This window comes from Chlorocebus sabaeus, chromosome 11 (genome assembly GCF_047675955.1).
Source record: "Chlorocebus sabaeus isolate Y175 chromosome 11, mChlSab1.0.hap1, whole genome shotgun sequence".
Lineage (NCBI taxonomy): Eukaryota > Metazoa > Chordata > Mammalia > Primates > Cercopithecidae > Chlorocebus > Chlorocebus sabaeus.
The window spans coordinates 51,027,010-51,042,637 of record NC_132914.1 but is presented as its reverse complement, the minus strand read 5'-3'; the positions used below and the strand labels follow the sequence as shown (position 1 = coordinate 51,042,637).

Sequence of the window (15,628 nt, the reverse complement as noted above, 5' to 3'; positions counted from 1 at the left end):
GCTCACTGCAACCTCGATCTCCCGGTTCAAGCAATTCTCCTCCCTCAGCCTCCAAGTAGCTGTGATTACAGGTGCCAGCTCCCATGCCCTGCTACGTTTTTGTATTTTTAATAGAGACAGTGTTTCGCCATGTTGGCCAGCCTAGTCTCAAACTCCTGACATCAGGTAATCCACCCAGCTCAGCCTCCCAAAGTGCTGGGATCACAGGGGTGAGCCACCGCGCCCGGCCAGAACATGCTTATAGGCTGACAAAAGGTAACAATGGCTGTAGCTGGGAAAATTTAAGCAACAAAATAGTATTGGATTATAATCTATGTATAAATACACATTAACACATACTAATATAAATTGACTAAATGAGGGAGAAGAGACAAACCTTCCTTTCTTACAGAATTCCACCATAAGCTTGGGAAGCTGGGAGGAAAAAAAATCCAGATAATAGATGTAGATATCATCCTCTAGGAGGTAAGGTCGTAAGTGTTAACAATGGGGAAAACACCAGACAAACCCAGATTGGGGGATATTCTACAGGATATCTGGCCAATACTCCCAAAGACTGTCAAGGTCATGAAAAAAAGGGAAAGACTGAGAAACTCTGAGCCTACTGGGGAGACATGACGAGTAAATGCTATGTGGTACCCTGGGATGGAGCCTGGAACAGAAAGAACACATCAATGGAAAAACTAATGAAACCCATAGTCTGGAGTTTAGCTAATGTAATGTACCAATGTCAGTTTCTCTTTTTTTTGAGACGGAGTCTCGCTCTGTCGCCCAGGCTGGAGTGCAGTGGCGTGATCTCAGCTCACTGCAAGCTCTGCCTCCTGGGTTCACGCCATTCTCCTGCCTCTGCCTCCCGAGTAGCTGCAACTACAGGCGCCCGCCACCACGCCCGGCTAATTTTTTGTATTTTCAGTAGAGACGGGGTTTCACCATGTTAGCCAGGATGGTCTCCATCTCTTGAGCTCGTGATCTGCCCACCTCGGCCTCCCAAAGTGTAGGGATTACAGGCGTGAGCCACAGCGCCAGCCCCCATGTCAGTTTCTTAATTTTGACAATGTACCATGGTAATATGTTAACAATGAGGGAAACAGGGTAAGGATTATACGGAAACTGTGTTCTAGCTTTGCAACTTTTCTGTAAATCTAAAATTATTCCAAAATAAAAAAGCATATGGGAAAAAAAATAAAGTTAGTGCTGCCTGTTTGTCTTGGTCCTCCACATTTCCATGCAGTTGTGGCACATTGATCTGATCATGAAAACATTTACCCAGGAGTTAAGTGTAGGGCAACTGCACTGATTAACATGTATGGAGCACAACACAGTATAGCTGTAAACCTTTGTTAGGTTCAGAGTATGAAGTTATAAACGTACACTCTCCCCATTCCCAACCCTCCTCAATACACCAGAGACATGGCTTTTTATTAAAAAACTTTTTAATTGGTTTACAAAGGAGGCTACAGACTACATTGAAACTAACCTTTGTACAAAAGGCCAAAAAAAAAAAAAAAAAAAGTCCCAAAACACCAAGAGACAAAAGGTAGGAGGAAAAACAAGAAAGGAAGATACAAAAGGAGCAGGAAGAAACTTACTTAGGGACAAGATTAGCATCATACACACCTAAGAGTAGGGGGTGAGGGGGAAGAGCAAGATGAGAGAGCATTTAAAAGCATTTACCCACACAGCCCTGGTGATAATTGGATTGGAATCAACAACAAACACAGCATGAAATTATTAAGAGGTTTTAAAAGGCAACAGTGGTGTGGACTGGTTATTGCCAGTGTTGAGAAATAAACTTGGGTTTTTAGGCACCAGAGACTGGAGCACCACCCCTCCCTTCCAGAGGATGACAGACTTAGGAAGAGGAAGCAGGCCCTGGGGCAGCTGCCACTGGTGTGTGTAGATGTCTCCTCAGGTCAATCTCAGCGTATCTTCCCCAAAGTCTTTGTGCCCTAGACTCTAGGTAAGGGCTATGGGATTTCACTGGGAGTAAGGGATGATCAGAAATATGAAGACCTGCCCTTGTCCACAATGGTCAAGAGCAGTTACCGGGAAACTGGAGCACTGAGTAGACAGAGCCCATATCCCTGGGGAAAAGGCACAGTGTAATTCCTGAAGGCAAGATATGGGAAAGCACACATCCCAGTAGAGGTATCAACAAACTCCTCACTACTTGCAGCCCTAGTCTAATCCCATTTGTTAGGTTTTTTTTTTTTTTTTTTTTTTTTTTCCCTGATAACTTAGCTAGGACTTAAGGCAGTTGAGGGGCAGATCATCATACCTCTACTCTTAGCAGAAACAAGGAAGACTGGGGCTGTTTGATAATAAGGAAGGGGAAAATGGGACAAAATACTCCCCTTTTCAAATGAACACTGTGGAGAAAATCTTTCTGGGTTTGGGGAAGTCAGAGTGAAGACTTAGGGGAGTAATAAAGCCAGGGATCCCCCTTCTTTTCCTTTCCCTGCCTTGGATCTAAGGCAAGTGAGCCAAATTTGGAAGAGGGAGTAGGAATTTAAGCTTAAGACTGCTTAATGTCTTCCTGGGGGCTGGTGTTTTGGGAAGGCAGACAAAGAGAAACAGGTCAACCTCAAAGCTGGTCTGCTCATCCTCCTAGAAGAGGTCTGGTATCTATGGAGTAGAGCCAAGAGAGGCACCAGAGAGAGCACAGTCTCCCAAACAGAAGTAATAACCGGCTCATATTTTATCAGCAGTTTTCAAAAGCAATGTTTTCCAGGGTTGGAGAAGTGCCATATCTTCCTCCCTTTCCCCAAAGCTACTGCTGTGACCTTTCATCCTTGTACGTAAGTTACTGGCTCTCTTCTAAGGGAGATAAATTCCAAGATTTCACATTTTCCCTCTCAACCCCAAGAGGCTACCCAGCTTCAGTGAGGGGGAAGGAGAGCTATGCAAAGGGCCCCTCATTTGAGGCAGCTAGACTGTCCCTATTTCCTTGGTACCTGATCTCCGAAATTCTTGATCTGATCCCAAGGTCCAAAAGGCATCAGGGTACTTACAACTGAAAACTTCAAGCAAGTAGCACCAGGGCTCCCCCTAAGCATAATAGGGGCCTGATTAGCACCCCCAGAAGAACCCCTCAAAAAGTATATAAATTTATTGCGTCCTAGCAAAGATCTGCAGCTTCCAGTATTCACAAAACGTGAAGATATTAACAATACAAAATATACTTTGAAAGTCAAACACCTGCAGTTCATAGTGCTTTTTTAGATTTGTTAAAAAAAAATACAATGCTTAGTTTCCTATATAGGATACACAAAAGCAAAAAATATATATGTATATAGTAGAAATAAATCAGCCATAGTAATTTACAGCTTTTGTCTCCAAACCTCCCCTAATCATAATCTATCCCACACTTCAATATATACTTTCTGGGATCAAAGGTTCAATTTATTCTGAACCAGGCTGAGAAATATCCATTAAATTGCATTCTGTGTAGCACCCACAGAGTGCCAGTTGGGAAGTTCCTGAAGGAAGATGGTGTGGGTTGTTACTGTTCTGGGTAAAAAGTGAGACAGTCAAATGATATGCAAATGAATATAAATGGGCAACCTGAAAACCTGAAAAGATGAGGGAATAAGTGTTGTACTATCTCACCACTCTTCTGGGCATCCCCTGCCCTGCAAGATTGGTCATCTAAAAAATTAATTTAAAAAACTCATTCAAAAAAATGAAAAAAAACTTACGAAAAAATTTCAGAATCAATATGCATGTCAGTTACATTAATTTTTGTTAGCCAAAAGTTCAGGGAAACGGGGTTTTTCTGTAATGAGCTCCTGACTCAAGGAATGTAGGCTCCTAACTTCCTGTGGAAAAGACTGAGTGGCTCACTACTGCTGGGAGACAAAAGAAGCTGCTTCTGTTTTGAGGCCAAACAAGATACTGGATCTGGAGCTTCTTTGGTGAGAAGAGAACAGGGCAAGTGGAAATAATTAGATATAAATTCACTCATGGTAATGCTAATGAAGAGGGTTGAGGGTAAACCAGCAGCTTTCCATTCAAGAGAGAAATACCATCAAATTACCTTCTAAAAGCTTATATCCTCACTATCATTACACTAGTTTATATCTAGTAATTTCATACTGGAGAAGATTCCATTCCTTGAAATGCACTAGCAAATACTGTACACTTCAGTGAGTTATCCTGCCCCTTTCCTCCAAAAGATGCCAAAGTACATGATTACAGACATAAAATAACAGGTTCTGAGTTCTGCCTTTCAGTGAGAATAAAGGGTATGATAGTGGCTGTGCATGGATGACTTGTATCTCAGCGTTAATAGAATTTGATCTGGGGAAAGTTTCTTGTCATAGTTCCTGAGTTGAAAACAGAATTACATCTGTGGAGAAAGGACCAAATGGAATGAACTATTGTTTAGAGTATTAAGTTATTATATTTCAGGTTAAACAACACACTTACCCAAAACTTAATTTGGATGGATTTTATATAAAATATATAATAGAATCATACCATCATCTATTTGTAGCCAAAGTAAAAAGATTTATGAAAAGAATAAGGACTCTGCTATAGATCTGCATGTTGGTTTCACTTTCAAACACAAAAATAGTTTCTTTTTTAAAAAGTACAGTAGAATATCCTCCATTCATAATTGTAATTAATTTAGCATAAGCAAAGAAATGACCTTAGGAACATACCCAGGTTTTAAGATAGATTTCTAGGTAATGGGCCTGAAAGATATTTTGATCTGAATTTATTTTCCAACAATTTCAAATATAATTTGTCATCTGTGTATAGACACATACAGGCATGAACACACATTCACCACACATACAAAAACACTTGCTTTCTATCAGATCAGGGTAATTTTTTATTGCAGGTCTCTTTTAATATTGGCTAGCAGAAAACCTATCCCCAACCTAACAGATTACACACACACACACACACACACACAGCCATTTTTCTACACTTCCTCACAGTGAAAAGCTCTCTAACAAGATACCAGAAGGTCAAGAGAGGCAATGCTTTTATGGCTGGGCCTTGAGGACAATTCTGGTTGCATTTATATCTCAGTGCCAAATGCTCTAGGTTCCCTGCCGTTATAATTTTTGGATCAGTCTCTTCTGAAATCAGGTCACAGAGAAAACAGGATTTCTCCCAATCTCTCCTATAAACCACCGTGGTAAGACAAGATTTCTTTTTGTTCTGGGCTAGCATTCCCATGATCATGTGCTTCCTTTTCCCTTAGGAACCACCCAAGAACATTCAAGGAAAAGTTAAGGGAAAAGATCCTAAGAACCACTGTCTTGCCACTAGTACATGTTCTGGAGGAGTTCTGCAGAATGGAAACCTGAAACAGATTCATTGGCTGATGCTCCTTATTGACAATGGAAAAGAACCTAGTGGGGATGTTCAAAAGTATATTTACTTTCAGAATGTAAACTCAGAAGCCCACACATCAAAACTTAGAGCTACCCTGGAAGACAGTGGTACCAAAGTCCAAATATTCTAACTTCTGAACCTGACTACAAGTCATCTCCTCTCTGAGCACATGATTTTCCTAGTGAAAGCCCCCTACCTATTATTTGAAAATTTGACAGTTTATACAAACTGAGTCAAGATTATAATCTTCAAAGGGACTCTTGTACAATTCCACCCAAAGACTTCTAATTTTCGATGCTTAGAGCAGCTAATGAAGGGAGATGACTTTGACTCTCCAGCGCCAAGAAGGTGCCTGCGTCAGCAGTATTTTGAACACTCCCTCCACACCACAGCTACTTCAAGCATCAGCCTGGGCTTCAAGGATTTTTCCATTCTGCTGCTGGAACTAAGGTCTTGAAAAAATTGACAGAAGTGCCTCATCCAGGCAGTAACAAAAACAAAACATGAGAGAAGGTGAGACTGCAACAGTTGAGTTAGGAAAGGAGTGCAAGAAGCTGATCCCAAATAAAAAGACAAAATTAAGAAAGGAAAAACATTATGTATGTATATATGAACTAAAAGCAGAGCGTATGAATGCTTAATCTGGTGGGAAGCCAAGACAACATCTATAGAAAAGCTTGATGTGTCACAACAAGGCTCAGCCATAGGGAAATAAGGCAATATAAAAAAAAATGACCAAGGTATTTTGGTCACAGAATGGTCTTCTTCCTCCTCCCAGCCAACCCCTGTGAATGCATCTCTATATATCTTTATATATATATATATAATAATATAGAATCTGTTTCTTGTTAAAAAGTATTTCAATGATCATATATATTTATCAAGGCATGATGGCTTTAGGAAAGGGGGGGGGAATCCATCATGGAAGAGCTGAGAAGAGAAATGCAGGAAGGGTAGGCTGGGGTAAGAAGTGTAAGAAGAAACTGGGGTCAAACAAATGCTCATCAAAGGGTGGCACCAACAGAATTTTCACTAATGTTTCCCACCTTCTAAGAGGCACTGATGATACAGATGGGTGCCGGGACCCCATCTCTTCTCTTGTATCCCTCTCCTGATTCTTCTCACCACCATGCATTTTAATGCTTCATGGCTCTCTCTTCCCACATGTCTCTTGGACCCATGCTACCTTGCATCCCGGGGTTGATGGGTATGGCCCATATGTCTCTGGCCCCGGGTGCCTGATCTCAGAAGCCATTGCCACTGATATTAATGGACTGCAGATCCGCCACCTGCATGACGTTGATGCCACTGTTGGCAAGACGGGCAATGCCCTCTGGACAGATGGCCTCCATGGCTACCATATTGGTGGTAATAAGGGCTGAAGGAGTGGCAGTGCCACTGCCTTCTGAACCTGCCCCACTGTCCAGGGGCAAAGTGCCCACACTCAGAGCTACACCTGGGCCTCCCTTCTTATTTTGGTGGGTCTTGATATGTTTTGACAGGTGGTCACTCCTCATGAAGCGCTTAGGACACTCAGGGCAGGCAAATTTCTTCTCACCTAGGTAAAGGAAGGAAAGATAAGAAGCTGACATGTTAGGAAGTGAGGTTATCTTACCCAGTTCAGTAATTACTCTTCTAAGCTGAGTAAGACCAGTATGAGAAGATGATTAAAAACAAGAAAAATCTTCAAGTATCTTTTCCTTTGGTGGGGGCGTGGGGAAGAAAAGTAGATAAAGGTTGGGGAGTACTCAGTAAGGAGGGTAGAACTTAGCAGAAAAGTAAGGCAGGGCAGAGACTAAGAGTAATGGTTTCAACACTTTGCCTTCAAAACATCCCACTCAAAATCTAGCTCCTTCCTTCTTTTTTTTTGAGACAGTCTTGCTCTGTCGCCTAGGCTGGAGTGCAGTGGCACAATCTCAGCTCACTGTAACCTCCACCTCCTGGGTTCAAGCAATTCTCCTCCCTCAGCCTCCCGAGTAGCTGCGATTACGGGTGTGCACCAGCACGCTTGACTGTTTTGTAATTTTAGTAGAGACAAGGTTTCCCCATGTTGGTCAGGCTGGTCTTGAACTCCTGACCTCAAGAAATCCACCTACCTCGGCCTCCCAAAGTGCTGGGATTACAGGCGTGAGCCACCACACCCAACTCCTTCCTTTTTTTTTTTTTTTTTTTTGAGACGGAGTCTTGCTCTGTCGCCCAGGCTGGAGTGCAGTGGCCGGATCTCAGCTCACTGCAAGCTCCGCCTCCCGGGTTTACGCCATTCTCCTGCCTCAGCCTCCCAAGTAGCTGGGACTACAGGCGCCCGCCATCTCGCCCGGCTAGTTTTTTTGTACTTTTTAGTAGAGACGGGGTTTCACCGTGTTAGCCAGGATGGTCTCGATCTCCTGACCTCGTGATCCGCCCGTCTCGGCCTCCCAAAGTGCTGGGATTACAGGCTTGAGCCACCGCGCCCAGCCCCTTTTTTTTTTTTGAGACAGAGTCTCACTCTGTCGCCCAGGCTGGAGTGCAGTGGCACAATCTTGGCTCACTGCAAGCTCCGCCTCCCAGGTTCCTGCCATTCTCCTGCCTCAGCCTCCCGAGTAGCTGGGACTATAGGAGCCTGCCACCATGCCCGGCTAATTTTTTTGTATTTTTAGTAGAGACGGGGTTTCACTGTGTTAGCCAGGATGGTCTTGATCTCCTGACCTCGTGATCCGCCCACCTTGGGCTCCCAAAGTGCTGGGATTACAGGTGTGAGCCACTGTGCGCAGCTCCTCCTTCCTTCTTAAAAGGTTTCCAGATTAACTCCAATTCCATTTGTGACCCATATATTTAGTTTCAAATTAAGTTGTTCAGAAATTTTAGTTATTTTGTAGGTATACTTTGTATTTTTCATTCTAGGCTATTACTCTATTTTTCTCCCATAAGCTCTTGCTCACCTGTGTGTGTACGTTTGTGCCTCTGTAGCTCATCTGAACGTGTGAAGCGTTTCCCACAGTACGACCAGGTACACATAAATGGCCTCTCGCCTGTATGCCAGCGCAAGTGTGCCCGCAGGTGTGAAGTCTTGCCATACACTTTCCCACAGCCTTGGATGTGGCAAATATGTTGTTTCTTTTTGCCAGGATCCCCCGAGCCCCTGAAAGTGAGGATACAACTATTTATCATTCATTCTAGAGACAGAAACTAAAGAACCACAAAGTATCAACAACAGTCACCCAACCTACACCAAACTAACCCAAACTTTTATTTTTTGAAAAAGCCTTCTTTTTTGTTCTGTTTTTTTTGAGACAGAGTCTCACTCTGTCGTACAGGCTGGAGTACAACGGCATGATCACGGCTCACACCTCCTAGGTTCAAATGATTCTCCTGCCTCAGCCTCCCAAGTAGCTAGGATGCACGCCACCATGTCCAGTGCACCAACAGGTGCATGCCACCATGTCCAGTTGAATTCTGTATTTTTAGTACAGATGAAGTTTCGCCATGTTGGCCAGGCTGGTCTCAAATCCCTAACCTCAGGTGATGGATCTGCCTGCCTCCACCTCCCAAAGTGCTGGGATTACAGGCATGAGCCACCGCGATGCACCAAGGCTTCCTTTTAAAAAGCCTTCTAGGGGCTGGGCGCGGTGGCTCACGCCTGTAATCCCAGCACTTTGGGAGGCGGAGGCAGGCGGATCACAGGGTCAGGAGATTGAAACCATCCTGGCTAACATGGTGAAACTCTGTCTCTACTAAAAATACAGAAAAAATTAGCCAGGCGTGGTGGCGGGAGCCTGTAGTCCCTCCTACTCGGGAGGCTGAGGCAGGAGAATGGCGTGAACCTGGGAGGCGGAGCTTGCAGTGAGCCGAGACTGCGCCACTGCATTCCAGCCTGGGCAACAGAGCGAGACTCAGTCTCAAAAAAAATTAAATTAAATTAAATTTTAAAAAAGGCTTCTAGGCTGGGTGCAGTGGCTAATGCCTGTAATCCCAACAATTTGTGGGGCTAAGGCAGGAGGACTGCTTAAGCCCAGGAGTTTGAGACCAGCCTGGGCAACACAGGGAAATCCCATCTCTATAAAAAACTTAAAAGTTAAGCTGGGCACAGTGGCTCACACCTGTAATCTCAGCACTTTGGGAAGCCAAGGAGGGTGGATAACAAGGTCAAGAGATTGAGATCACCCTGGCCAACGTGGTGAAACCCCATTTCTACTAAAAACACAAAAATTAGCTGGACATGGTGGTGCATGCCTGTAGTCCTAGCTACTCAGGAGGCTGAGGCAGGAGAATCACTTGAACCCGGGAGGCAGAGGTTGCAGTGAACCAAGATCGCATACCACTGCACTCCAGCCTGGCCACAGAGCAAGACTCTGTCTCAAAAAAAAAAACAAAAAAGCAAAAAACAAACAAAAAAAAACCCCAAGGCCAGGCACGGTGGGTCATGCTTGTAATCCCAGCACTTTGGGAGCCCAAGGTGGGCAGATCACCTGAGGTCAGGAGTTCACTGACCAACCTGGTGAAACCCCATCTCTACTAAAAATACAAAATTAGCCAGGTGTAGATTACATGCTTGTAATCCCAGTTACTTGGGAGGCTAAAGCAGGGGGAATTGCTTGAACCCGGGAGGCGGAGGTTGCAGTGAGCCGAGATGGCGCCACTGCACTCCAGCCTGAGAGACAGAGTGAGACTCAGTCTCAAAAAAAAAAAAAAAAAATTAACCTTCTTCCTCTTTCCTCCAAATCCTATTATTTTTTCTTCATATTTGTAAGAAACTTGCTGGGTCAACTCACCTTCCTTCACTGTCTTTACAGTAGGGGCAGGTGCATGCTTCCCGCCGGGTCCTCCGACCGGCTTGGGGTTGGGCATCTGGGCTGTTTTCTCCTTCCTCTCCACCTGCTGTGTCATCATGTATTCCATCACCACCAGCCCCATGGAGACCAAGCTGAGCTCCATGATCACCTATAATTAAGAGAGAAAAGAGTCAACATGTGACACGGGCAGGTTATCACTGGCATCTCAGTGATACCCTACAGTCACGGCATGATTTCTTTTTAACTGACATCCTACGTTCACAGTATCACAAGTTTTGAAGCCTTTTTATGTTCAGCCATTCCATTCACTGACACCTGAAGACTCACTGAAATCTCAAGAATCATCATTGAAAATACAAAGAGTGACTGGGCACAGTGGCTCACGCCTGTAATTCCATCACTTTGGGAGGCCGAGGTGGGCAGATCACCTAAGGTCGGGAGTTCAGGACCAGCCTGACCAACATGGAGAAATCTCGTCTCTACTAAAAATACAAAATTAGCTGGGCGTGGTACGAATGCCTGTAATCCCAGCTCCTCAGGAGGCTGAGGCAGAAGAATCGCTTGAACCCGGGAGGTGGAGGTTGCAGTGAGCTGAGACTGCGCCACTGTACTCCAGCCTGGGCGACAGAGCAAGACTCTGTCAAAAAAAAAAAAAAAAAAAAAAGGAAGAAAAGAAGAGAAGGAAAGAAGGAAAGAAAGGAAAGAAAGAGAGAAAGAAAATACCAAGAGCCAATAAATACATAAAAATCTGATCAAATTTCAGTCATAGTTTTTAAAATGCAACTCCACTTATAACACATTTGTAATTTTTCACCTATCAGATTACCAAAAGTTGAAACTCTTTATACAGCATTGGTAAGGGTACAGGGAAACAGACCCTCCCTCTCTCTCTTCCTTCCCTCCCTCCCTCCTTCCCTCTCTCTTCTTTCTTTTCTTTTTTTGAGAGAGAGTCTCCCTGGCTCTGGAGTGCAGTGGCGCAATCTGGGCTCACTGCAACCTCCATCTCCTGGGTTCAAGTGATTCTCCTGCCTCAGCCTCCCAAGCAGCTGGGACTACAGGCATATGCCACCAAGACTGACTAATATTTTTGTATTTTTAGTAGAGATGGGGTTTCACCATGTTGGTCAGGCTGTTCTCAAACTCCTGACCTTAGGTGATCCACCTGCCTCGGCCTCCCAAAGTGCTGGGATTACAGGCATGAGCCACCATGCCCGGCAGGAAACAGATTTTCATACACAGATAGTGATAAATTAGTACAACCTTTCTGAAGGCTAGTTTGAAAATATTTAAAAGTACATCTACTTTGAACCAGCAAAATCCACACACTTACATGTGGTTCTGCCTGTAACCTCAGCACTTTGGGAGGCTGAGGCAGGAGAATTGCTTGAGATTAGGAATTCCAGACCAGCCTGGACAACATAGAGACACTCTGTCTATAAAATAAATAATAGGCTGGGCACGGTAGCTCACGCCTGTAATCCCAGCACTTTGGGAGGCCAAGGTGGTTGGATCACTTGAGGTCAGCAGTTCCATACCAGCCTGGCCAACATGGTAAAACCCCCATCTCTACTAAAAATACAAAAACAAAACAAAACAAAACATCAGCTGGGTATGGTGGAGCACACCTGTAATCCTAGCTACACGGGAGGCTGAGACAGGAGAACTGCTTGAACCCGGGAGGCGGAGGTTGCAGTGAGCCAAGACTGCCACTGCACTCCAGCCTGGTCGATAGAGTAAGACTTCGTCGCCAAATAATAATAATTAGCTGGGCATGGTGGCATGTGCCTATGGTCCCAGCTACTCAGGAGGCTAAGGTGGGAGGAGGATTGCTTGAGCCAAGATGTTTAAGGCTGCAGTGAGCTATGGTCACATCACTGTACTCCAGCCTGGTCAACAGAACAAGATTCCAACTCAAAATAAATAAATAAATAAATAAACAGTGAGGCCAGGCGCGGTGGCTCATGCCTGTAATCCCAGCACTTTGGGAGGCCGAGGCGGGTGGATCACGAGGTCAGGAGATTGAGACCATCCTGGCTAACACGGTGAAACCCCGTTTCTACTAAAAATACAAAAAATTAGCCGGGTGTGGTGGCGGGCGCCTGTAGTCCCAGCTACTCGGGAGGCTGAGGCAGGAGAATAGCGTGAACCTGGGAGGCGGAGTTTGCAGTGAGCCGAGATTGCACCACTGCACTCCAGCCTGGGCGACAGAGCGAGACTCCGTCTCAAAAAAAAAAAAAAATAAAAAAGAAATAAACACTGTATGCTAAAATGTTTTAGACTCTCATCATGACTCGGTCACATCTGACATTTTCACCATGTTAGCCAGGATGGTCTCCATCTCCTGGCCTCGTGACCCGCCTGCCTCGGCCTCCCAAAGTGCTGGGATTACAGGCGTGAGCAACCACGCCCGGCCATTTCTTCCCTTTTTTTAAGGAGACTGGGTCTTGCCATGTTGTCAGGCTGATCTCGAGCTCCTGGGCTCAAGTGATCCTCCCACCTCAGCCCCCCAAAATGTTCTGTTGTGATTACAGGCGTGTTAGCCACTGCTGCCTAGCCTTTCTCAAATTTTCAAAGCATTTACTATAAATAAGTATTAGTCTATAATGGCACCTTGTAAATAAGTTAGCAAGTCTATCCATATATTTAAGATGTCTGGGCAGGCACGGTGGCTCACTCCTATAATCCCAGCACCTTGGGAGGCCAAGGCAGGAGGACTGCTTGAGTCCAGGAGTTTGAGATTGGTCTGGGCAACACAGTAAGACCTTATCTCTACAAAAAAAAAAAAAAAAAAAGAAAAAGAAATTAGCTGGGCATGGTGGCGTGTTCCTGGAGTCCCAACTATTTGGGAGGATGAAGCAGGATAATCACTTGAGACTGAGGGGTGGAGGCAGCAGTGAGCCGTGATTGTACAACTGCATTCCAGCCTGGGTGACAGACTAAAAGCCCATCTCAAAAAAACAAAAAACCAAAAAAGATTTCTATAAACACAAGGTGTTAACTTTGCCTGCTTTATCTATTTTATAAGGAAAGAAAGTAACTAAATGAGGTAGGACAGACTTAACATCTAGAAATCCAGGTTCTTGATTTTACTTCCTTACGTAATCTCTAATCTTTTCAGCTCTTCGACATAATTTTGAGTTACTATGCCTAATAAACCTCTCCTTGTGCTTTCCTTCTCACTCTTTTTTTCTTTCTTAAGACGGGGTGGGAGTGCAGTAGCAGAATCTTGGCTCACTGCAACCTCCGCCTCCTGGGTAGCTGTGATTACACGTAGAGGCTACTGCCACCATGCCTGGCTAATTTCTGTGTGTTTCTTTTTTTTTTTTTTGAGACGGAGTCTCTCTCTGTCCCCCAGGCTGGAGTGCAGTGGCGCGATCTCGACTCACTGCAACCTCTGCCTCCCGGGTTCCAGCAACTCTCCTGCCACAGCTTTCTAAGTAACTGGGACTACAGGCTACAGGCATGCGCCACCATGCTCGGTTAATTTTTCACTCTTTATTAGTAAAGATGGGGTTTCACCAGTTTGGCCAGGCTGGTCTCAAACTCCTGACCTTAGGTGATCTGCCCTCCTTGGCCTCCCAACGTGCTGGGATTACCAGTGTGAGCCACCTTGCCCTGCCTCCTTCTCATTCAATCACTTTTAAGGTGCAGCCTATGGCACTAAAATAATTTTAATCAGAACATCTGAGATTTTCATGATATTGGCAGAGCTAAAATAGGAAGATGTACTGGAGTACAAGGTTAAGAACAGGTTTTGGAGTAAGAGAAAATTAGATATGAGTCCTTTCACAACCATTTAATTAAGTTTCTGACAATGAGCAAAAACTTTTCTGGTTGTCAGTTTCTCCATCAGTAAAACTGTGATGAATTATCAACTTCATAAAATTACTGTGAAAAACTAATGAAGTAGGCTCACACCTATAATCCCAACACTTTGCAAGGCCGAGGTAGGCAGGAGTTCCAGACCAGCCTGGCCAATATGATGAAACTCCATCTTTGCTAAAAATACAAAAATTAGCTGGGTGTGGTGGTGGGCGCCTGTAATCCTAGCTACTTGGGAGGCTGAGGCAGGAGAATCGCTTGAACTCGGGAGATGGAGGTTGCAGGGAGCCAAGATCGCACATTGTAGCTAACAATATTAGGAAAATATCTTAAGGAGTGGCAAAACCATAGTAAGTAATCATGAAATAAGATATATACCAATATTTTATTTAATCAACACTGAGCACGGCCCAAAATCATGTTTTCTTAAAATAAGTAATGATTATGATGAACATATCAAAATTTTCTTGACTGTGCAAAATTTTCTTGACATCTCAATATGCCTTGCCAGTATCATTATTTGTTGTGTGCATGAAATAGATAAGAGCATTCAGTGCTTTTATTTATTTATTTTTATGAGATAGAGTCTTGCTCTTGTCGCCTGGGCTGGAATGCAATAGCAATCTTGGCTCAATGCAACCTCCACCTCCTGGGTTCAAGTGATTCTCCTGCCTCAGTCTCCTGAATAGCTGGGATTACAGGTGCCTGCCACCATGCCTGGCTAATTTTTATACTTTTAATAGAGACAGGGTTTCGCCATGTTGGTCGGGCTGGTCTCGAACTCCTGACTGCAGGTGATCTGCCCACCTTGGCCTCCCAAGGTGCTGGGATTACAGGCGCGTGCCACCACGCCAGGCCAGAAAAACTTAGTATTTCTAGGACATAAGTAAAATAGTAAGACTGCCAAGGATAGTAACAAAATCTGGCAACCAATATGTTTAAGATCAAGATATAGACTCACCCAGGCAAGGTGGCTCATGCCTGTAACCCCAGCACTTTGGGAGCCTGAGGCAGACGGATCACCTGAGGTCAGGGGCTCGAGACCAACCTGGCCAACATGGCGAAACCCCGTCTCTACTAAAAATACAAAAATTAGCCAGGCATGGTGGCAGGCACCTGTAGTACCAGCTACTCAGGAGGCTGAGGCAGGAGAATGGCGTGAACCTGGGAGGCGAAGCTTGCAGTGAACTGAGATCGCGCCACTGCACGCCAGCCTGGGCGACAGAGTGAGACTCCGTCTCAATAAAAAAAAAAAAAAAAAAAAGAAAGAAAAACATCCAGGCGCAGTGGCTCATGCCTGTAATCCCAGCACTTTGGGAGGCCGAGGCGGGTGGATCACCAGGTCAGGAGATTGAGACCATCCTGGCTAACACAGTGAAACCGCGTCTCTACTAAAGATACAAAAAAAAAAAATTAGCCGGGTGTGGTGGCAGGCGCCTGTAGTCCCAGCTACTTGGGAGGCTGAGGCAGGAGAATGGCAAGAACCCAGGAGGCAGAGCTTGCAATGAGCCGAGATCATGCCACTGCATTCCAGCCTGGGCGACAGAGGGAGACTCCATCTCAAAAAAAAAAAAAAAAAAAAAAAATTAGCCCAGTGTGGTGGTGCACACCTATAATCCCAACTACTCCGGAGGCTGAGACAGGAATTGCTTGAACCTGGGAGGTGGAGGTTGCAATGAGCCTAGAGC

The 15,628-nt window shown here is 44.8% G+C and overlaps 1 protein-coding gene across 3 annotated transcripts in view; it reads right to left on the bottom strand.

Moving 5' to 3' along the window:
* Positions 1-2,192: 2,192 nt before the first annotated feature.
* SP1 (Sp1 transcription factor) overlaps positions 2,193-15,628 on the bottom strand; it is a 32,684-nt gene continuing 19,248 nt past the window's right edge. For all 3 annotated transcript variants that reach the window (XM_008003415.3, XM_008003416.3, XM_037997050.2), the window contains exons 4-6: positions 10,098-10,266; positions 8,268-8,467; positions 2,193-6,907 (exon numbers count right to left, since the gene is read on the bottom strand). In XM_008003415.3, the coding sequence (XP_008001606.2) occupies positions 6,594-6,907; positions 8,268-8,467; positions 10,098-10,266 (683 nt within the window). In that variant the 3' untranslated portion in view covers positions 2,193-6,593. The remainder of the gene's footprint in view (positions 6,908-8,267; positions 8,468-10,097; positions 10,267-15,628) is intronic.